At 40.9% G+C, this 23,438-nt stretch overlaps 1 protein-coding gene across 4 annotated transcripts in view; it reads left to right on the top strand.

Annotated features, from left to right (window-relative positions):
* Window positions 1-23,438, top strand: part of RYR2 (ryanodine receptor 2) — a 567,940-nt gene that overhangs the window by 542,129 nt on the left and 2,373 nt on the right. For all 4 annotated transcript variants that reach the window (XM_081039034.1, XM_081039033.1, XM_081039032.1 and 1 more), the window contains 9 exons: window positions 350-392; window positions 3,992-4,125; window positions 7,542-7,602; window positions 8,813-8,959; window positions 11,508-11,642; window positions 18,499-18,655; window positions 19,957-20,021; window positions 22,071-22,171; window positions 23,132-23,183. In XM_081039034.1, the coding sequence (XP_080895160.1) occupies window positions 350-392; window positions 3,992-4,125; window positions 7,542-7,602; window positions 8,813-8,959; window positions 11,508-11,642; window positions 18,499-18,655; window positions 19,957-20,021; window positions 22,071-22,171; window positions 23,132-23,183 (895 nt within the window). The remainder of the gene's footprint in view (window positions 1-349; window positions 393-3,991; window positions 4,126-7,541; window positions 7,603-8,812; window positions 8,960-11,507; window positions 11,643-18,498; window positions 18,656-19,956; window positions 20,022-22,070; window positions 22,172-23,131; window positions 23,184-23,438) is intronic.

Raw genomic sequence — 23,438 nt, 5'->3', positions numbered from 1 at the left:
TTCTAAAGACAATTGACAAATGTATATATTGAGACATTATAGTAAGTAAAACAGTAACAAGATTGCTTATTAATAAATATGCTGATGTTCTCCAAGAAAATATTAGCCTAGAGCCTGTTTGTGAGTTACATGCATATATTGATATGTTAATATTTAACATAATATTTTATATGTCCATGATGTAGAAAAACTATGGGATAAGATGGGGAAAAAATCCTTCTAATTTTCATGAATGGAACAATATATGTTTACATATTATTTTAAGTATTTTGTATATTCTAAATAACATATTGTTATTTTTATTTGTTAAAATGATACTCCTTTACTTCCATGCTTTTATGTCTTTTAGGTCATTTCCCAACAACTACTGGGACAAATTTGTTAAAAGAAAGGTAATACTTCATAGAAGAAATAAATTCTCTATTTTTTTCCCTAAAGTGCAATTCAGATTTGAATTTGCTGTGGGTCATATGGACTATGAGATATTGGAGTGTGCTTTTTCTGCCTGTTAAATGTCATTTCAAAATGCAGTAGAATTGAATTTGAATTTGAAAACTTACATGTAAGAACTCCATATTCTCAGCTACAAAATACATAGACAAGCTCCATCCGCCCTTCCTCTGACTCAGGTGAATAATCAGTGCTCGGTCCAGGTATTAGCAAGAGCTGCTGAGAATTCTCTGAGATTGCTTGGGTAACCTGAGCCAGCCATCGCTATTAAGACAGCTGAGAAATGCCCAGGGCCCGGACCCTCCTATATACTAGAGAAGTAAAGTTGTTGCCTGGCAACCAAGAACTGAATTTCCTTTACTTTGTATAAACCGAAAAGATCTTCCTTTATGAAGTTTTGTTCTTCTGGTTCATCAGAGTTGGTGGAAAGAACACTGAATGGGGTTTATGTGTGGATCGTGGTGCAAAGCTCTGTTTTGGAGAGTCATGGGTCATCTCTGCTCTTCCTACCACACAGGATTTTAATGTAGTTCACTTGTTTGAATGAAAGAATGGGTATAGCAGTCCCTGCACGGTGTAAAATACGGTATCTCATTCCCCAGCTCCTGCTAACTCCTGGAGCCCCTCTGAGGGTTGGACTGACTCCGTCACCCTCTGTGCCATGATGAGTTCTAGCTCCAAGGCACACAGTCTGGAGTGTGGCCACAAAGACTTGTTCAATAAAGTGTTTTTTTTTCCCTTTAATTCCACTTGTTTAGTGCTACTCAGAGGGTGGTTGGCGACTGGCAGCCACAGACTTTTTGTTACCAATATGAGGTCAGGTAGAGAGCTCGCACCAAGGATTTAAATCAAGTACATTATTAAGCACATTGAGTTGTTTGTTTTTTTTAATAGAAAGACTTTCTAGTTGAAATAAGCAGGGTGTTCATTGATTTTTATTTTGGTTCAAGTTTCTATCTCCTTGTGACCTGACATTTTAAGTAGCTTCACACGACTGCATATGAGCGTACCAAAATTAGGCAAAAGCTTTGAAAGAATAATTTTAAATAGATTATTTGACCATTTTATTCTCATTAAGTAACAGAAATAAGAAGGAGCTTCTACATTATTAAAGCAAGAGTTTCTCTGAGGGAAACTGTATATTTAGAGTTAAATAAACAGATAAATTATAATTGCAGTTCAGAATATTCGTGACATTCCTACTGCAGTACCCTGTTTGCTCTCCTGGGAGTGGGGGTGAGAATACAATCCATAGAGAACCCTCCCTCCCCCCAATCAGACCAGCCCATTTGGTGCTATGAGAATAATGCAAAACAAACTGTTTTAATTAACCTAAATATTCTATATTCAAAGACTTTAAAATTTTATTAAATTTATTGGGGTGACATTGGTTAGTAAAATTACATAGGTTTCAAGTGTACATTTGTATAATACATCATCTATACTCATATATTGCATTTTGTGTTCACCACCCACAGTCAATTCTCCTTCTATCACCATATATTTGACCCTTTTTACCCTCTTTTACCATCTCCTTTACCCCTTTACCCTCTGGTAATCATTAAACTGTTGTCTGTATCTATGAGTTTTTGTTTGTTTGTCTTGTTCATTTGTTACTTTTAGTTTTATATCTCATTATCAGTGAAGTCATATGGTTCTCGACTTTTTCTGTCTGACTTATTTCGCTTAGCATGATAATCTCAAGATTCATCCATGTTGTCACAAATGGCACTATTTCATCTTTTCTTATGACAGAGTAATATTCCATTGTATATACATCATAGGCTTTTTAAATGCCATTGTTCCTTTGTTTTCTTTTTGTATACCTGGTTGTACACATTCGTAAAAGGCCATGTTTTTATTTCTGCTAATTCTGTCCATCTATGTATTTTTCCTTGGTCAACTCTAATCTTTTCCTTTAACTTTCCCCTCCTCCGTTCCCATCATTCTCATTCCCTCTGTTTCTCTGTATTGCTGTTCCTTTTTTCCTGCCCCTCTTCCCTCATTTTTTGCCGATCCTCTCTTTGGTCTTTGCTTTTCCCATCCCTTCTGTCTTCACTGTCATGTGGGGCTCTCATGATGTACAAACTTTAGGCCAAGAGCAGCTGGATCACAGAGTCACATGTACTGAGCTCAAGGGTGAGTGGTGAGGCCAGGCTAAGCACTGACCTAAAAACGGGACGTATGGGCAAAGCCAGCCAAACAAGACAGAAGGAGAGAGGGGCAGGAGCCATGGGAAATTGCTAAGGAGTGATTCTAACGACAATGCGCACAGAATCTACGCTAGATAAGAATTAAACTGAGGACCAGAGGATGGGGACAAGGTTCCAGGTTCATGTGTTACTGAAGAATTTCTAGGTTCAGTATGGTACAGGGAGTGTTGAACGGTTGCACTCCAGACCAAGGAAGGGGTACTGTCACTGAACGGCCAACACCATGGCATGCGGTGGTCTGTGCAGGTCACTTTTGGAAGTCCAGCACTACCCAAGATTAGCTGCCTTGGGCATGTTACATTGTAAGACACATTTCTCGATCTGCAGAATAGGGTGCTAATAACACAAAATTTACATATTGTGACAGTCACGTGAGGGGAAGCATGTCCAAGTTCGTTGCATAATTCCTGGCACAAAGTACAAATTTGGTAGAAGTTTCTATCATTCCATTTTCTTCGACTTCTTTACTTGTTTACTTCAGCCCACCGTCTTCCTTTCATATGCCTTCTTCTCTTTAATTAGAAATCTTGTTCCTCAGCTAGGTATTATTTAAAGTGCAGTAAGATTGCTTAAATCTGAAGCAGTGTGATCACAGGAGATGAGCCATAAACTAGATTTTTAAGTGAACTTGAATATAAGAGCAATATGAGGTGTGATAAAAAAATACAATAAATGTTTAAATTTAAAAACTGTATTACAGTAAAAGACACATTGCCATGAATCTTTCTCAAAATACTCCCCCTCTCTTTGAACACACGTATCCCATCCTTCTTGCCACTTTCTGAAGCAGTTCTGGAAGTCCTCTTTCCTCAGTGTCTTTACTTCATCCTCCATCATGACAATGCTCTGTGTCATACATCGCTCCTGGTATGTGGCAATTCCTGTCAAATAAAAACCTTAGTGTGTCCTCATCCACCTTATTCACTGGATCTGACACCGTGTGACTTCTGGCTCTTCCCCAAAGTCAAAATGACCATGAAAGAAAAACATTTTTTATCGATTCAGGACATTGAGGCAGCCACAACAGTGCAACTAAAGACACTGACGAAAGAGAACTTCCAGAACTGCTTCAGACAGTGGCAAGAATGGTGGGAGAAGTGTGTTTGAAGCTAGGGGGAGAATTTTGAGGGGGATTAATGACAGTATGTTTTTTACTGGAATACATTTTTCTTATTTAAACACTCACCGTATTTTGTGATCACACCTCATATATATTAAGGATAAAATAATCAGATGTTTGTACGCACAGACACACATGAGGTTACTTAATGGTTGAGGCCAGTAAAATGGTTGAGGCCAAAAAAGTGCTATTGTTTTCTGCCCCCCAGGTTATGGATAAATATGGAGAGTTCTATGGCCGGGACAGAATTAGCGAGTTACTTGGCATGGACAAAGCCGCTCTGGACTTCAGCGATGCCCGGGAGAAGAAGAAACCAAAGAAAGACAGCTCCCTGTCGGCCGTGTGAGTGTCACCTCTGCTCTGTCCTGTGGGTCTCCGTTGAAAGGAAAAAACATTAGAACAGCTTGAACTTGCAGGTGTCTCAGTTTCCATTCCTTCAATTCCTTCAGGGGAATAGGGAGACGAGAGAAACAGGGTGCACAGAAGGCCTACTGTGGCTCCTCTGGGTCTTTTGAGCTGTGGAATGACTGAATTTTTTCTATTGATTTTTGGAGTAACTTTTTCATTATTTACATAAAGCATATATATATATATATGCGCTCTTTATTTAATTTGCCTTTTCTATCCTTAAATGTCACTTAAATCAAACATATGCAAAAGTACAATGAATGACTATGTTTTCTGGTGCTATCTGTTTGAAAAGAAGTTAATTTTCTTAAGTTTGAAAAAGGGAACTGTGTAGCCCTTTAATAGAAATGTTCAAAGTTCATATCCTTTAATTATGATTATTGGATTTTATTTAACTAGAAAAGACTTTATGTCAGAAATACTATGCTGCTGTATTGTTATTTGTAAAGTTTATTCCATGTAATGCTAGAGTTATATGTTATAACTAAAGAATGTAAACCTGTTGAATTGAATTCACCTAAAATTGAATTTCACATACACATGCATACACACACACACGTAATATGAGAGTATATATATTATATACTAAAAGTATATGTATTATATAGTAAAAGTATATATACACATACATACAGGTATATCTTTATAGATATATCTATTTTGTGATTTTAAGCAACTGCAATTCTGGAATAAATTCACAGTATATGTACTTTTAAATATGTAATTTCTTATTGTAACCACTTAGCAATTTTAGAAGAATCTAATAGTTACCTTCCCTTAAAATTACATCAACCTTTCTCATCTGTGTATTTATTGTCTCAGTCAGTTAGGGATCAGTGATTGTTTTTGAAAGCATATATTTCTAAGGTTCTATAAAACAATATTATTTTGTCTTAGATACATATTTTAGCTTTAAAAATGCTGAGCACCCAGTTGAAAAGTAGTTACATAAGCAGACATGACAGAAACTTTGACTTTAGATGCAAAATACTTCTTGGATGCTTTAAGAAAACAAATGTGTACTTAAAGACTGTGTCACTGTGTATAAGATGAAGCAGGTGACAGTCCTGGGGAACTAAGGCCCCTTCCTTAGGACGTTATCTAAGGACTGTGGTGTGAGTGGGCGGAGCTTCCTTCCCACGTGTTCCGGTCCCTGATGAGCAATGCGGAATGAAATAATTTTACTGAATTATGAATTTTCCATGGTCATGTTTGTGACTCTAGAAAATAAGTTGGAAAGAAATCAAAGGAAATTTTAGACTGCTTTTCTACTACGAACAACTAGTTTTAAATTAGTGGAATTTCTTACTGTTTTACATAGTAAATGTTTGCAACTTTGACCCCTAGCCAAGTACCCAGAAATTAATGTGGGGTTTACTAATACCTTTAAATATGGATAATAAAAGTAGACCCATAAAGGTCTAGTAAATGATACACATTAGTAGGAAAAATATTTACATGTGTTTAATACAGTTTCCCTGTATGAGAAAGATCAGGTTTCAAAAGATTATCTGGTTTCTATTTGAATATTATCCCAATCTGAACAATTGAATGAGGGAGATTTATGTATCTATTTCTGCATGAATTTATTTATCAGTCAAATATATAGGGCTTGGCATATGCACATTTAAATGGGTGGCCAGCTTGCCTCCTGGGAATATAATGGCTACCAGCAGCCACAAAGCAAACATGCTTCGTCACTTGTGTCTTCATGGAGTAAGAGGGAAACTCATATTTCTACCAAACTCCTCAGCTTCTTGCTTACAGTTCCCCCCTGAGCCCGACCCTGTGGCCAGGGGAGACCCTGCCCTGATTGGCCCTGGGCAGCTAAGGCCCATCCGGGGGTGTGGTCAGCCCCACCCAAACAGTATCACTGCACTACAGAGAGGAAATGCTACTTACTGATGTTGGTAACAAACTTGTCACCCTAATGTATGATAGGCAGGGACAGTAACTAATCGTAAGGCTAATTGTTTCTTTAACAAAGCAAGAAACTACCATGGAAATTCAGACTTCCTGATGTAGACCCTTATTTTGTTTTATTAGGTTGGTGCAAAAGTAATTGCGGTTTAAAAGGTTAAAAAGAACTGCAAAAACCGCAATTACTTTTGCACCAACCAATAGTTTGCTTTCATGGAAAATAATCATGTTCACTTGCAAATTGCCCGATGATTTGTTAGGATGTTTTTAATTTAAATAAAAATTATTCTTATATTGAAACCCATTGTAAATATCCATGGAACTTTAAAGAAAATATTCTTTAATAATAAAATGAATTGTAGCCCAAAAGCAACTTAATTTTTTTACAATAAAAAAAAATCCTAGGCTATGGTAAATCAAACTTTAACTGTTTGGGAAAATTCTTCTAAGAAGTCAGCTTTGATTAGGAACTGCTTATCTTAGCCCTTATAATTTAAGATTAGCCTAACTAAAAGAAATGACTAAAGAGGTAATTAAAGACTAAAACACTAAGTCTAGAGAAGGCCTTTTGAAAATAATACTAATATTGTATTATAGTTTATTATATCCTATTCTATCATATCAATTACCTGGGATATTGGAAAGGCTGAGAAAGTTATAATTTCTAGCTCATAAATCAGTGGCAAGTTCTAAAAAAAATGAAAATTAAATGGTATGTTTCAATCTACGTGCATTTTAATCTGCAAAGATCATGAATATTTATGTTAAGATTTATTGTGAGATGATGTTCTGGGCATTGGGGAGTTCACTGACTAGTGAGAGAGGCAGAAAGACACATATACACCTGGAACTAAGGAACAGTGTGGGGACAAAAGTAAAGGGAGGGGTCTACAAAGTGCTGTGGAAGCAGGGAAAGGATAGATTCCTTCTTGGGTATAGAAGGTGAGGTTTCTGAAAACAAAAGGAAACAAAAACAAAATGAAAAGCCCCCTTCACTGGCAAAATCAGTAGTTGTAAAATCACTGTGGAAGTTTATGTTAATTTTTATTAGTTGAAGTAAAAATTATTCTGTTGCAATGCAGTCACCAATGTATAATGTAAATTAGTGAGGAAACTGGATTTCCAGATGGTTGTTAATTTAGTACAGTTCCCAGGAATAATTGTCACATTCAAAGTGAGCTAAGCTCATATTTAATGGAGAAGAAAAGTGAAAAAGAAAGGACTTTTCTTAAATAACAGAAGACGAAGGTGGTGATATTTAGTTTTGTTTGTTTTCCAAGATCCCTCTGAAAAAGACTCACAAAATCCTGGGAGGCATGGTCCCCAGAGCTCTGGGCTCTGCCTCAGCACCTGGGCTAGAAGGAATCTCCTGGGATGGTGCCAGGCTAGGCTCTGGACGCTGTACAAACGCTTCTCCTTTGTCTTTCCAGCCTGAACTCCATCGATGTCAAGTATCAGATGTGGAAACTCGGGGTTGTTTTCACTGACAACGTAAGGGACTTCGCTTCTGCGTACCAGCTCTCTCACTGGCTGGGTGTCAGGCTTCTGCAGGCAGAGAGATGGTCACTTAAGAGAGTTACTCAAATGTCCGTTCATTTTATCAGAACAGAGCTGGGAAGGACCCACGGAAATATGTGATTAATCAGCCCACCTCTTGTTCCATTTCTTTCGATAGCTGAAAGATTAAAATGAAAATATGTGTACATAAGAAAAGAAACTGAGATGCACATCAATGTGTATTTTCATTTAGATTTCAGTTGGGCAATGAAGCATACATCAACATTTTGTAGATGTTAAAAAGAATATTCTAAATACATAAAAAATTAAAAACATTCATTGTGATAAATTTTAGTTTCCCCCCAATTAAATACATTATTGTATTCTTCTAGATTGATTCTTCTTTTACCCAAGAGCCTATGAAATAAACATAAAGCCTAAGTATATATCCAAAATATAATGAAGAATATTATTTGTTACTAAAAGCCACTAGCTGCCAGGGCAGACCATCACATTTGACTGTCCTGGCTTGCTCAATTGCTTCACATTTTTGATTCTTAGAATTTTCAGTTTAAATAATTCTTACTACCGATTGTTTTATGTTCCCATTTGCTGGCTCCGGTAAGTTATTGGAGAAAATCATGAGGCTTGGCCAAACAGGTCAGCTATGAATTTCTCCTGTGGGATCTCAGCCGTCCCCTGCTGGCCGCTGCCTGGTTCCCACCCGCCTCATACCCCAGGAATAGGATCAGACCCTCAGGCCATCCTCTGCCCTGCCTCTGTGCTTCTCCTCCCTGCCCAGTTCATTTTGTCCCCAAATCTTACTGTCATGGTAGCATTGACTTAGAGTGGACATGAGTTCCATTCTCCTAAAGACTGCTGACACCCGCAAAGTCTCCTCCTCTACCCCCACCTCACCCAGCCACGGGCCCAGAACTCTCCTAAGAGCATAAAACCAAGTCTTATAAGTATGTTCTAGAACTGTCACCCGTTCATAACATGTCTTGCCGCTAATTTCTTTTCTAATAGTGGAAGCAACTCCGCTGAATAAAAAGGAGGCCTGATCATATCATTCGAATTCTATGTTTATAGTCTAAGAAGATAAAGTAAATGGGGTGATTCTAACAGAATGGAGCCAGCGTAGCTCATGACAATCATCACGTGTTCTGTTTTCTGACATGCTTCCCCTGGTTCTTCCCCACAGTCCTTCCTCTACCTTGCCTGGTACATGACCATGTCCATTCTCGGGCACTATAACAACTTCTTTTTCGCCGCTCACCTTCTTGACATTGCCATGGGTTTCAAGACGTTGAGAACCATCTTGTCATCAGTGACTCACAATGGCAAACAGGTAAGAATGTACCTTTTTCTCCTCCTACAAACACTGAAAAGGCAATAAACCCATAGACCAACAAATATAAAGCCAGATCTCAGATGACAATATACAGCTTTTAAGATTTTTTTTGAACGGAGGATCTGTACTGTTTTTTCTTATAAACCATGAGGATTAGTAGTTTGAGAGGCCCCTAGACCTGCATTCAAGTCTGTGTGACTTTGGATAACTGATAATGTTTTCAGATCTCTTCTCCCCTTTTATAAAATGAATACAGTAAGAGAACGTACTTTATAGAGTTTTTGTGAACATGCAGGACTTAGCACAGGCCCCGCACAGTCAGCACTCGGGAGAACACTTGTCATTTTTGTCCCAATACATTGTTTGCTCCACGTGACACTGTGGGGACCCAAATGTGTTGCTGTGTCCTGACACACTCGTGTTAGTAAGAAACATGAGGTGCCATATTCCTAATTTAACGTAATATTTCAAAACTGGATTATTCATGGGACCTTTTCTCCACTTTTAAATTGGACAAAAAGAATAATAATATTTCATACTTGAAAAGGTCATACTTAACTTGGAGGAAAACTGGCTGAATTCCAGATAATCAATTTATGTTTTAATGGAACCCAAGTGCAATGTTAAAACTTTTATTATTAATAAACGTACTTGAGAAGCATGTATTTATTGATTCATTCTCTATTTATCAAGTGTCCACTGGAAGGTGACACATGCTATGTTAGTTACTTAGATTAACAGAGTCCTTCTTTTCCAGAATCTTATAATCCAGTACATTTTTCAATCAGTGCCCCTCCAAAAATCTTGAACTGTGTCCACAGTAAATAAATATTATCATGATCTTTAGTTTTCTAAATTTCAGCACTGTTCTTATATTTGTCATTTTAGTGTCTGAATCTGAGTATGATGTGCGTGGCCTGTCTTGGGTCCAGTGACAAAAAGTATGCAATGCTGATTCATCAGTCATTCAGTAAATTGGTTTGAGATCCTAATATATTCAGAGAACTGAAACGCTGAATCTGTTGTGTGTTTCACACAGAAGATCTGGCGCTACTTTTAATTCATGTCTAAACTTTTTTTTGTGTTTACTCCTTTACTTTTGAAGTATCAGTTTTTCATTTGCAGAAATATGTAGAACTTAATAGTCCTTATAAGTAAACATGTAGAAATTTACAGTGGCTTTGCACTTAATTTATAGAAGTGAATTAAGCCCTCTATTGATATAACACGTTTTCTCGGGATAATTATAAAGTAAAAGCATTAGTATATACTGATGCCATCAACAGCAAAGGGTTGTGTTGTTATCGAGGGAAGTGACATAAAAAATAGTGTATTTAGAATTCTTGTGATATAAGCAGAAAAATATTCTCACCAACTAGGTGAAAGTCATGTGTTTAACATATACGTATTCTCGAAAGGTATAGTTTGAAATTAAAAAAAGATTACGTAGAGCTAAAAGAAGACCTTTGAAACTGTAACATTTGAAAAAAATTGGCCTTCAAATAGTGATGGTTATCACCTATTAAAGTGTCTTCCACTTTATATTAACAAAGCACAACTTCTCAGTTTTATTTTAAAATATTTATATTACATATTATTAACAGTTGTGTATACCCAGATGTTACAAGCAATGCAGTCTTACTTAGTTTTAAGATGCAATTACAACCTATCTTACTATCATAACAAAAGTGACATAATTTTAAAATTTTTTTCTTAAGTTTTTCATTAAAATATAGCTAACATACAGTATTATATTAGTTTCACGGTACACCATAGTTATTCACCATTTATATACCTAGTGAAGTGATCACCATGATAAGTCCAGCAACCATTTGACACTGTACCATGCTATCACAGTGTTATTGATTATATTCCCTGTGCTGTATGTTCCATCCCTATGACTTGTTTATTTTATATTTGGAAATTTGGGCCTCTTATTCCCCTTCAGCTTTTTCCCCACTTTTTAAATTTTTCAATTATAGTTGACATTCAATATTATTTTATATTAATTTGAGGTGTACAATAGTGGTTAGACATTTATATAATTTACAAAATTAATCCCCCTGACTAGTCTAATACCCACCTGGCACTATACATAGTTATTACCATAAAAATAAGATAGCTTTAATTAGGAATGTAAATAATTTAAAGGAAATAGACCTTATAAAAAGAACATAATGCAGTATCTAGTACCAAATACTTACAAGATAGAAAAAATGAACATTTTTAGCTGCTTGTTAATATTATTAATATGAATTTGAATGTGAAATTAAATCAAATTGTATTTATATTCCAGCTGTGGTATGCACTCATTAGCTAATTAAGTAGTCAAGTTTTGCCTAAAGTAGTCTGACAACTTGATCAAATGAAGAGAATATGAAAACAGATTCCCCCCCTGGGTGGTAAGAAAGGTATATGAGGTATGGATCCCACTAGCTTCGTGTCAGTACAAATCCAGGTTTGTACTCACAGAGCGCTCCCCTCGCACACAGATGTCATCCAACTCATATTTCTAATACATGTTCAATGTCACATTGCTTTCCAGCTGGTATTAACCGTCGGCTTATTAGCTGTTGTCGTATACCTGTATACTGTCGTGGCATTCAACTTTTTCCGAAAATTCTACAATAAAAGTGAAGACGGTGATACGCCAGATATGAAATGTGATGATATGCTAACGGTGAGTTCGTACACTTTTCTGCCAACTTTGCACACCTGTGGCACCAGCCTGGACCTGAGTAGAATTCCTGAGTAAAGTAGGGATAGCTGGAAGGATTCATGTGAACCCCAACCTGTCATTCATATGTTCCAGGGCAGCAGGGAAAATTATCTCCCTGGGGAACATTTTGAAGCCTTAGTTATTTATTTTCCTTAGTGATTTTAAGTGAAATTAAGTCCAAAATATATCTCTTAATAGAACTGTTAGTTTGTGCTTTTATATTGAATATCTGGCTTCAATTACCTGCCTACTCGAGGTTTTGAAATCAGTATATGTTAAAGCTTTCATGTTCTTTTATCACTGTTCTCTAACCTGCCTCTCTGATACAGGTAAATCAGAAATGACCATACCTGAGATCTTAGATAGGGAAGGGAAATTAGATCAAGTCTGTACCTCTAGCTGGAAGGATGACTCCTTCACTGAGCTCCAAATTGAGATGCCTACATAATTGGGGTCAGTGGTAAAGTAAATAAATGAGACATCATTTAAACTAAAATTACTCTAGAAAAAATAGATGTCCCAAAAGAGTAACGAGAACTATTAATACTGTAAAGACATTAAGACAGTTTTTGTACTAAAGAGTGACAAATCAATGGAACAGATTAGAGTCTAGAAATAGATTCAGATGCACATGGAAATTAAAAATATGATAAAAGTGGCTTTGAAATCACGGAATGAAAAATAATACAATAAATGATATTGATACCATGGCCACACCACTTGGGGAAAATGGCTAAAAATGGATATCAACGTCGTTTCTTTAAATCAAAATAAATTCTGCATGGAACAAATAGTTCAATGCAAAAAAAAATACAATAAAAGTAAAAGTGAAAACAGAATTTGATGTTTGAACTAATAACAAGAATAACAATTTTTCGATGGGGAAAGGTATTTCTGAGCATAACATTAAACCTTAGGATCCATGAAAGTATAAAAACTTACATTCTAAAGAAACAACTATTAGCAGAGTCTTAAAGACAAATGACCAACAGGGAAAAAAGTATTCAACACTATAACAGAGGGCCAATATTCTTAATTTACAGAATCCTCCTCACATCAGTAAGAAAAAATAAATGAGCAAACAGAAAAATGAGGAAATTATATGGCTAGACAATTCACAGTAAATAAATTCAATCAGCTTATAAATAGGGAAGAATGTTTAGCATCTATCATAATTAGAGAAATGCAAATCAAAACAATCAGTTGCCACCTTTTCCCTGTCAGGTTTGCAAAATACTATAGTTTGTTAATGCCCAGAGTTGTTGAATTGATGGAAAAACTGGCACTTTTCATGAACACTTGTTGGGAAGTTAATGCAATTTTAGAGAAATTTTGCAATATCTATCAATTTTTTAAGTATACTTACCCTTTGGTCGGTGAGTTCCACTGCTAGTAATTGACCTAAACGTTATTCACCAATAGGCCTATGTATGTTCAAAGAGAATAGCTGCTATCACAAATTGGAAATGATCTAATTTATCATCAATAGAGTGCTGATTGATGAATCAATCATGGTAAATCTATATGATGGAAATGTACATAACTATTTAAAAATAAGACAAATCTATACCTGTTGCTAAGGAAGGACATACAAATTACACTTAAGTGGGGGGAAAAAAGCAAGACCCTGAAGAGTATTGTGATAGAATCCTAACTGTGTAAGACTACACTCACAACTCCAACGTGTTAGAATGTATATATTAGATATGCTAGAATTGCATACAGCTTTTCTGGAAGGAAACATAGGAAACTGTTAACAAGGGTTCCTACAGGGAGTAGGACCACAGATCAAGGAGAGAAAAACCTTATGCAATAAGAGACTGGTCACTAGTAGTGACCGCCACCAGGGTCACTAACATGTGACACTACCCCTTCTGCGTCCCCACATCCCCACCAGTTCCAGGCCACAGAAGGAGGAGACTTTAGAGACCCTCCATCTTCCTCCTGTGAGCTGCTTTTATATCCACCTTCTGTCCATCCTGTGACACTGAAGACGTGGGGTAGCAGCTGCCCAGGGTCAGGGAACGGAGCAGAGACTGGGGGTGGCAACGGGGCACGGAGGGTCAGTAAGTACTGACCTCAGGCCATTTGCCTACAGTGGCTCTGGGAAGATCCATTTCCCTTTGAGGAGACACATCTGATGATTCTAAATCTCAAAATCCATCGGCCTCGGGTCAGAAAGCTGCACTGAGGTTGCGCAATCCCAGAGGGTGTGGTGGTCAAGGACTTCCTCGGGACTGGTGGGAATAGGGTGATGTCAGGTGGTGATAGTCGGTGGCCTGTGTTAGATGCTGGGGACAGTATGTCACCTGAGACCCTTCTACTACCGCAGGAAGACCCCTGCAGCGTCCTGGTCTCTTCTGCACGTCAGGAGTCACATCTGACCCTGTTCACATGGTGCTAATGGCATCACAGATGTCCCCATGGGACTCTTGTTCCTGTGTGAATTCCCACTGCTTTTGTTCATTTGAAGAAGCTGTGCGTTATTTGGACAAGCGGTGGGCTAGGGAAACGGCCGCCATCACCTGGTTGATTTTACCCGATTACATGGGAGGTGGGGAGAGAAGGTAGAGAGTTTGCCTCTCGCCAGGAAGAGGAAAGAAGGCGTCTTGGTGTTTCCACCTGTGAGCTCGGGACTGAAGGAGGCCTAGATTTTGTTCCGTATGAGGAGTTTCTGTCCTAGTGGGTGAGAGTGCCCCCGCCCAGCTCTGTGTGGGTGCTGACATCTCTCCGTCACAGGAAATGTTCTGTGCAGCCTGTGGCTGGGCGAGGCTGGAGGCGTCGTCCGTGCACAGCTTTGTTGCTGCTTTCTTTCAAGAGAAAAGTCAGTTTGCACGACACCAGCCGCCTCTCAGCTCAGGCCCCTCCCTGCTGCCCATCACCAGACCAGACAGGCCCATCTAGCTGATTGTCCACAAAACTCCCACCGCAGAGGCCACACCACCTGGACGAACCTTACAGTGTTAGGTCTAAACAGCCTGTTCAGTTTGCCCCTAACCAATACTTGTGCAGCGAGAGTTTGAAACACCAACCACGTTTAAAATGTCACCAATCATGTACTGTCATGTTCATGAAGTTAGAGGCTGGTATAAGCAAGCGGCCAGCAGGACAGCAGCGTGGCCGGCAGTGGCACCTGTAATTGAATTCAGTTCTCCAGAGAGAATCCTTGCTTTGTGCTGGTCTCCCTCGCATTCCCTTTCACAGGGTGAAGTCCAGTGTTCTCACAGAGACGGGTTTCCTCCCTCGCCTCACCTTGTATCCACATCACCCTGAGTTTCCGTGGCCTGTTGTTTCAGGTTGTTTCTTGGGGTCTGAAGAGACGGTGCAGGTTTTCGCTGCGACATGATTCACCCTGCAGTGCTCCAGGACTTACAGCAGGTGGCGCTGTGGCTATGGCTGTGCAGACCTGGCGATTCACATTTGCATTTCACTCTTATTTACTTGCTTATTTAGGATTTTAGTGTTTTGAGCCTAGGTATCTAATTAAACCATCAGTATCCTGATGGAATTTGAAGCTCTTCGGCAAGAATTTAGGAGGAGATAGTGAAAAATGATCTAAAGTTCTGAAGTCCAGGACAAAAGCTGATGGTAGCTGGAGACCAGGGAGCCTGACTCAGAATCTATAAGGGGTGGGCGGGGGCATACATCTCAAAAGGAGGGGTTCTCCAAGGCAAACAAATGAGAAACAAAAATTCGTAGACACAGACAATAGTTTAGTGGTTACCAGAGGGTAAGGGGGTGAGGGGGTATATGGTGATGGAAGGAGAACTGACTCTGGGTGGTGAACACACAATGGGATTTATAGATGATGTAATACAGAATTGTACACCTGAAATCTGTGTAACTTTACTAACAATTGTCACCCCAATAAACTTTAATTTAAAAAAGAAAGGAGGGGTACTCACCCTGAGATGCACAGAGAAATCACCAGGGCAGCTATTACATATCCACCCCAGGTCCCCGGAACCAGAAACTGCAGGGAAGGGATCAAGACATGTGTATTCTGGAAAAAGCTTTCCAGGTAGTTGAGAGAGAGAGAGTACATTCCTCGGGAGGTAAGCTGTTTAGGTAATTGTTCTAAATCACTGATTTTATCCTACCTTCCCACAAATGACCTGTCTTTCTACTTCATCCTCTCTCAATCTCTCTGTCTCTCTACCTCTGGCTCTCCGTTTTTTCTTGCTGATGTAAAGCTCTTACAAGGATCTTCACCAATCCACTGAAGTTGGTCCCCCTGAGTTTCCTAAGGATGAAGCCCTTTAGGAAGTGGATAGGGGAGGGGCACAGAATAAGTACACCTGGAGAATTAACTGCCTGTTCCCAATTTTTGTAACACGAGCCACCTTCTTTTCCAATTACCCGGATTTTTTGAACAGGGTATATCTTTTGTCCTACAGAATTACTCCTTTCCATTCGCCAGCTCTTATTATCCAGGTTAAAGCAGATTCTATAAAAAGGAAGGTGGATGAAAGCATTTCCATTTTCGGGAGCAGAATGATCATCTGACAGCTGAGAGCCCGGCGGCCATGTTAGTGGGTGTCACCCTGCCTCACATTGAACCCAGGGTGCCTCTCTGCTGGTTCTGGAGACAGCCTGGGCTTGGACGGAGGGTCAGAGTGGGAAAATCAGTATCAAAATCCCACAGGTGTACTGTGCATTTTGTTCTTGTAACATTTGGTATTTTATTGAGTCCCGATAATCAATCCACAAGACTCTACCTATTTTTGCATCATAGCCATCAGTTTGTTATTGAAATATGGTGGAATCCCTTTCTCAAAACTCTTAGGGTGGTCACAGAATAAAGGTGAGCAGGGAGATGGGGATACTGCCAGGAAAGGCGAGATAGCTGACCAGAGAACTGAAAAGATGAGGCATTTGCTTTGTGACTTAGTCTCATCCTTGGTCTCTGACTATCCATGTCTACAAACTAATAGCGAATCATTCTCTTGAGGATGGACTCACATTAACCGGCTCCTAAGAGTTGGATGTATGAGTTGGAATACCACCATCCTGCTCATGCAACAAGTCAATACATTCTCATCCCTATAGAAGAACTCTGTGTGGGAAGCAGACTACAACCCAAAAAGTCCTGGTCAGCAGGAATTAGCAGGAGGAACCAGCTGGATGGTCTTAGTCCTGTAAGTGTCAAACAAGCAGTGCCTGGACTGGGAACTATAGTGACACTGCTGGTCCACCGTGGGTGTTGGTGTGGGTACCTGAGGGCCACACTTAGACATGGACAGGTGCCAGACCAGAGCCAGGTAGATTGTCCAAATGGAGTCCCTTGCTCAAAGACGGGGATCACAAGCAAAGCAGAGTATGGTGAGGCCAGAAAGGATGGTCTCTGTTAGTTCATTAAGTAGAGGGCACAGCTGCAGGAATAATGCTATCAATTTCCTGTGGCCACTGTTAGGTACAGATGAAGACAGATTTGGAGAAAAACATATAAACCCAATATTTCCTTAGTAAGAAATGCATTTAGCAAAAACAATTACAGTGGTATGCACGAGAATACGTTTCCTCTTCCCAGAGATCCACTATTAACCATTTCAAGCACTGTTTTACACACACTAAGAAATGAATGCCACATCCCAAGGGGTTTTGTAAAGTGTCTGCCTTCAAACGTTTACTTCCAGAGACTGATCCAGTAGCTGGCCCTGGAATCTGAATGTTGGTGTTTTCAGGAGACCCGGTGCATAGTTAGGTTCGCCCCGTCGGTCTCATCGGCTGTTTCTGAAGGGCTTTCTGGCCCTTGTGCAGGAGACCATGACCTAGCAGAGCAGCTGGTGGAGGGGCAGAGCACAGCGGCCTCGCGATGCTCCTGGGTCATTGTGTGCCAGACTGACAAGCCTCTTTGCTGAGTGACACAATCTTTAGTTAATTCTGCTCATTCAATTCCAGGCATCGGACCCAGGAAACTATTTATATTCTGCATCTATCAATACATTAGCTGTTGAACTGTGAGTGTGTGGGTGTCACCTTGCTGCCTGTTTTTTGCCAGCACTTGGGGCTTTTTAAGGTGATCTGAGAATTTGAGGCTGTGAGGTCTCCATGAGAACAGCTGGCCCCGCATATCTTTTCGCTCTTCATTGACAGGACAGAACCCACAACAAAGAATCATTGGGCCCCAGATGTGAACCATGCTGGGGTGGAGGGGCCCTGCCCCAAAGCTTGTCCTTTTCCAGAGTGGGTACTGGTGCTCTATTTATTTGGGGATGCTTTAATGTTTCCGGGTTTAAACAGTGAGCTGCAGTGTCCTCCCTGTCTCTTCCCTGTGTCTTTCTTCTTTATTCTAGATATTAGAGTAGAAAAATATTTCAGTGTCATATTCACATAAGTGAGGAGAGTGTGAGTGTTAAGTCTGTCTTTTTCTACCTTAATTTCTAAGACTCCATTGCGTTATACAATGGGCATTTACTTCCCCATTCCTAGGTCTGTGATGCTAAAAAAAAAAAATGAGCAATGCAATTCAATACAGATTTGTGGATCTTAATGAGATCTTAACGGTTTCGTATGCCAGATGCTGGTGAGGCGTTTTTTTTTTTTCATTTTCTGTGAGGTGTGACAGAGGTGCTGAGAGAGTGTACAGGGTAGCATTTGTTAACCGACCAGACTGTGAGGGCTGCGTCTGCATGACAATGACAGATGCTGAAACAAAAGCAGGCAGCAGAGCATGCAGAGAATCTCACAGCCCCCAGAGTAAGGATTGGGAGTTGGAGAGAGAGCCTGAGGCTGTGGAATGGAAATGGGAGCATTCCTCCAGGAAGTGATGGTAGGAAGTGACTGCGTGTGTCTCTCTCTCTCTCTCTCTCCCCAGTGCTACATGTTCCACATGTATGTTGGGGTTCGTGCCGGAGGGGGCATTGGGGATGAAATTGAAGATCCCGCCGGCGACGAATATGAGATCTATCGTATCATCTTTGACATCACTTTCTTCTTCTTTGTAATTGTCATCCTCTTGGCCATCATACAAGGTAAGGATGGAGAGTTTGAGCCATACCGTGTTCCCCTGACCTTGAAGGGAGGATAAGAGTGTCCAGTGTTTTCTGGAAAACCTGGGGAGAACTTTCCCTTTCAGCCTTTCTTCATTTGAAATCTGTGAAGGGGAAAACGAAGCATGGCCTTCTTGGGGTCTAGGGGAAGATGGATACAGGTCCCTTTGGCCTCCTTTCACATAACACAATGGAAAGAGCACTTACCTGGCTTTGATTCCCAGCCCTGCCACTGACGAGCTTTTACAACTCCCTGTTGGTGAGCTGTTTAACTATTTGGGTCTATCAAATGGAGATTGATTAAATCTTGGAGCCATAGGGTTCTTGAAAAGTTAAAAAAAAATGCACATTTAATGAGCCCTGTGAGATGGTGGTGGTGTTCACATTTAAAGAAAATGAGCAGTAATGCTTCTAAGTCTCTTGGCCCAGAGGCACAGCTGGAAAGTGTGAGGACTGGAATGAAACCCCCTGAGCCCTCACAGCCACGGTTCCACACTGACCCGTTAGTTCTTCCTTTCGCCCATGGTAATGTGAAGTATGGTGCTTTTCTCCCTCAGAAAAATCACTCATATTATCTTTTTCTGCTTACGCATTTCTCCTGGCTTAAATGTCAATAAATGTGATATTATCTCCAAGTTCTACAGGCATAAAGGGTACTCTTTTCAGTACAGTAGTACATGAACAGGCTTAAAGGATCCATGATCCATTTTTTATGTCTATTGAGGATAACGATAATGTTTCATAAGAGGGCAAAGTCATTAAGACATTTGGAAGAAAACGTGCAGCCAGCCAGTCCCAGGAGAGAAGCAGCTAAGTTCTGGCTGCCGCACCAGACAGTGTCATGGAAAGTTTATGAGGAACTTGTGGAAAAATGATTGGAGGCACAATCCTCACAGTTAATACAGTAACATTGGATTTCCAGCATTAGTGCATGAAACTCTTAGTGGAATTTTCTGTACTATACAACCGCACATCTCGGTCGCTCTTTCTTGGTATGGCGGTCTCCATACCAAGTTAACCCAAGATTTTTCCAGCTCTATCACCTCATTGTTAGCCCCATTTTAGGGAGTGTAGGCCCTGTAACTGCACATATTCCTACCCCCAAAGAGAGAACACCACGGCTCTGTAGGAGCACCAAGTACGTGCTCACTTTTCCCACATTCTGAGCATTTCCCAGGCTGGCCGCACATTTTCCCTTCCATGGAAGGATTAGCCAGGGGTTATGAACTTAATTATGATTCTCTGGTTGACAAAGATTAAATTGCATCTTTACTTAACACTAGGTTTAATAATTGATGCTTTTGGCGAACTGAGAGACCAACAGGAACAAGTCAAAGAAGACATGGAGGTCAGTCTCTCTGTTTCTTTCTCAGCTTTTTTGTTCTTGACTGAACACATTTTCCTCTTTCTTTTTATCAAAGAATCCTGAATGTGGGAAGAAGGGGGAAAGGACATAAGGTCTGGCTTCCTCGGCCTGTTTTACATTCTAGCAATTCACAAAATTGAGCAGTGCTTGAGGCTGGATCTGTGGGGGCCCTGGGTCCAGGCAGTCATAAGGCACCATGTACCCATCAGGGAGCAGAAGGCTGTCCATTCAAAATGGGGGGTTCACTGACAAATAAGTAAACAGGTGAATACAGAGCAGCGTGGATGCCCTCATGGGAGGAAACCCTGAGTGCTGGGGCCTCCGAGGCTGGTGTCTCAATGCCTCTTGGATAATCAGAGAAGCTCCTAAGAGAAGAGAAGGGATCCCAAGCTGAGGCCTGGAGATTGCAGAGGTTTGGGTCTGAGAGAGAGAGTAGGACTATGTAGGTAACCTCCTCACTGCCATCCCCACCATCCCTACCATCCCCACCATCTCTACCATCCCCACCATCCCCACCATCCCCACTGTCTCCACCGTCCCCACCGTGTACATCTCCGGGGCACCATTCGTGTTAGAATCTATGAGAATGTCACCACCTGAGGTTTGTATACCAAGACTCGGGATTTAGGGAATTTGCTCTGCAGATTTGTTCTTGGAAGCATAAGTGGTTCAGGATGAAGCATTACATCCTAGTGATAGGGCTGGAGAGAGTGAGGGCCTATGTGAGGCCAGCTCAGTCAGAGCCTAAGAACTCATGTGAAAAATTTGCAGTGGAACTTATGGGCTGTGGGCAATAAGAAAGGGGTTGAAGCAGATGAGTAAGGTGATCAGACTTACATATTAAAAGGTAAGAGGTCTGAAATATGGGGAGTAAACTAGGAACTGGCAAGACGGGGAGTGGAGAAGCACCCATCGGCATTCTCTAGGTTGGTTGGCCAAATGCAGAGGACAAAGAGTTTGGAACAAGCAGGGGTAAGCCCCAGGTTGCTAGCATGAGCCACCAGAGGATGGTTGCATGGTGACACACAGAGTACCTGAGAGGTGACCCAGAGGAAGAGCAGGTGCCTGGGTGGAACTGATAGGTGTGAACCTGGTTAGTTAGGAGACACTGAGTGGTGTGAAGACCTGGTGGCTCAATGTGTCGGCAGGTACAGAGCAGTAAGGCAGAGAGAAGTTTACAGATTGTCTTAATCATCTTGATTCTAAGCCCTAGAAGTTAAGCCATCGTAGACATGCCACCAGTGGTATTAAGTTAATCTATCGTAGACATGCCACCAGCTTCTGATTTGCAGGGAAGATGAGCAGCTGGAGCCTCACAAAGCCGACAGTCCTTGAATTCATTTGAGTTGATACATGTGAAGTTCTAATAATAAAGGGAAGGCCCACTTCCTCTCAGGTTCCATGGAGCCAATCTGCACATGGCAGGACTGAAATGCTGCCTACATGTTGTGGAGCGAGGCATGGTGGGACGAGGGCAGCAGAAAGAGCAGGCACTTCGTTCCTAGAGTTGGAAGTTATCCCCGTAGGTGTCCTTCAGTAAGTTGTGTACCAGGCACAAACCAGCGCCCCTGAATGCTTCGTGGCTTGGTGTTGGCTTGGTCTTTCTCATAGGAGGTCATCTGTACCTTTTCCCCTTGGTCATCACAGTTGGTCCATGTGGCAGCCAAGTTTGCATTTTCAGTGGTGGACACATTCAATCCTGCTTAAATAACTTTCTTCAATGTCACAGATAAGCTTGTTCACCAAGCCTGGGCCTTCTCACTAAGGCTGGAGAAAATAAGGCCAGTATGTTACTTTTCAGCCGGCAATATCCGTGCTTTTCTTCCAGCACCTGTTACATCTTGCTGCCGGCATCTATATTGCTTAAACCTACAGTGAGATACAGTGTGGCAACAGGGAAATTGGCACGCGCTCGGCACACCCTTCCGTGGTGATCTTTTAATATAATGAGTAAATGCAGCTGCCCCTGAGTGTTCTCCGTTTGTTCTGCTTTTTGCACTCTAACATTTTAATATTCTTTTTGTCTTCTAGACCAAGTGCTTCATCTGTGGGATAGGCAATGATTACTTCGACACGGTGCCCCATGGCTTTGAAACGCACACCTTGCAGGAACACAACCTGGCCAATTACCTGTGAGTGTGCCTGTCTCTGACTTTCGGCCGCTCCCCACATCCGCAGCCCCCCTCTCCCCCCCCCCCCAGCCCCGCAGGCTGGAGAACAGGAGAAAGATGACCTTTTCTTTGTCTGACTGAGCTCAGGCTCCACATTGCCCTGAGAGAAAGACCCACAGAAAGGGGTTTCCTTTCCCTCAGGAGCAGGTGGATTTAGGAAGTGAAGCTGATTCCTTCTAGAACGTGACACGGAAGGTGGAGAGGATGAGCAGAATGCGAGCTGAGCCGCTCAGGGAGACAGGGAGCCTTGCGGCGTATCTGGCTTCATATCTGGTTTCATTAGGAATCCTCTAGCTGCTTCCAAGAGATGTGGGACCCTCCATTCTTCTTTTTTGAGGACCCACAAATCTCTTAGGGACTATTGGAAATGCAGTTAAAAATTGCTTCGTTTTTTTTTTTTTTTTTTTTACATGGAAATTTGGCTGTTACTTGGGAGTAGCCAAAACTGCAGTTTGGTAAAATATTATTTTTGGTGAGTTTTTGACCCAGTTTTAGTATCAAGCAGAGGAGATGCACTGGAGACCCCCACACACACACCAAAAATGGTGGGCCTTGGATTTCACAGCTGTGTGACACTAGCATGTTATTGAACGTTGTTAACCCTTGGTTTCTCAAATGGGAATCGTGATTCCTGCCCCGTGAGTAAATACAGACGTGGCTGCAGGTGGGGCCTGGCATGGGCCCAGCACAGAGCCTCTCCCAGAAGGTGTAACTTGATCTGTGCACACATTTTAGCTCCTTTGGAAAAATATTTTAAAAGAAGGTTTAACTTTTGTTCCCATGGCATGCTGTGCCCTACAGTTTTGACCCGTTCCTGACTCTGGCACCAGCGGGAACAGTTAGCCCGCAGTCAGACCAGACTGTCCGTTTACGCCGGGATTCCCACACGGTCGGTCCTGATGAATCTCTCTGTCTTTGTAGGTTTTTTCTGATGTATCTCATCAACAAAGATGAAACAGAACACACAGGACAGGTAGGTTAACAGTGACCATCTCCTGAGAGAAATGATGGGAAGAGAATTCCTACATGTCAGAACAACATGTGTGCATTCCACACATGAAGATGTGGAATTACTTTTGGATACCATGTTTCCCCGAAAATAAGACCTAGCCAGACAATAAGCTCTAATGCGCCTTTTGGAGCAAAAATTAATATAAGACCCGGTCTTATATTATGTTATGTTTTATTTTATATAAGACCCGGTCTTATAGTAAAATAAGACCGGGTC

The sequence above is a fragment of the Rhinolophus hipposideros genome (genome assembly GCF_964194185.1).
Source record: "Rhinolophus hipposideros genome assembly, chromosome: 26".
NCBI lineage: Eukaryota > Metazoa > Chordata > Mammalia > Chiroptera > Rhinolophidae > Rhinolophus > Rhinolophus hipposideros.
The sequence above is the reverse complement of the archived record's forward strand: the minus strand, read 5'-3'. Positions and strand labels throughout refer to the sequence as shown.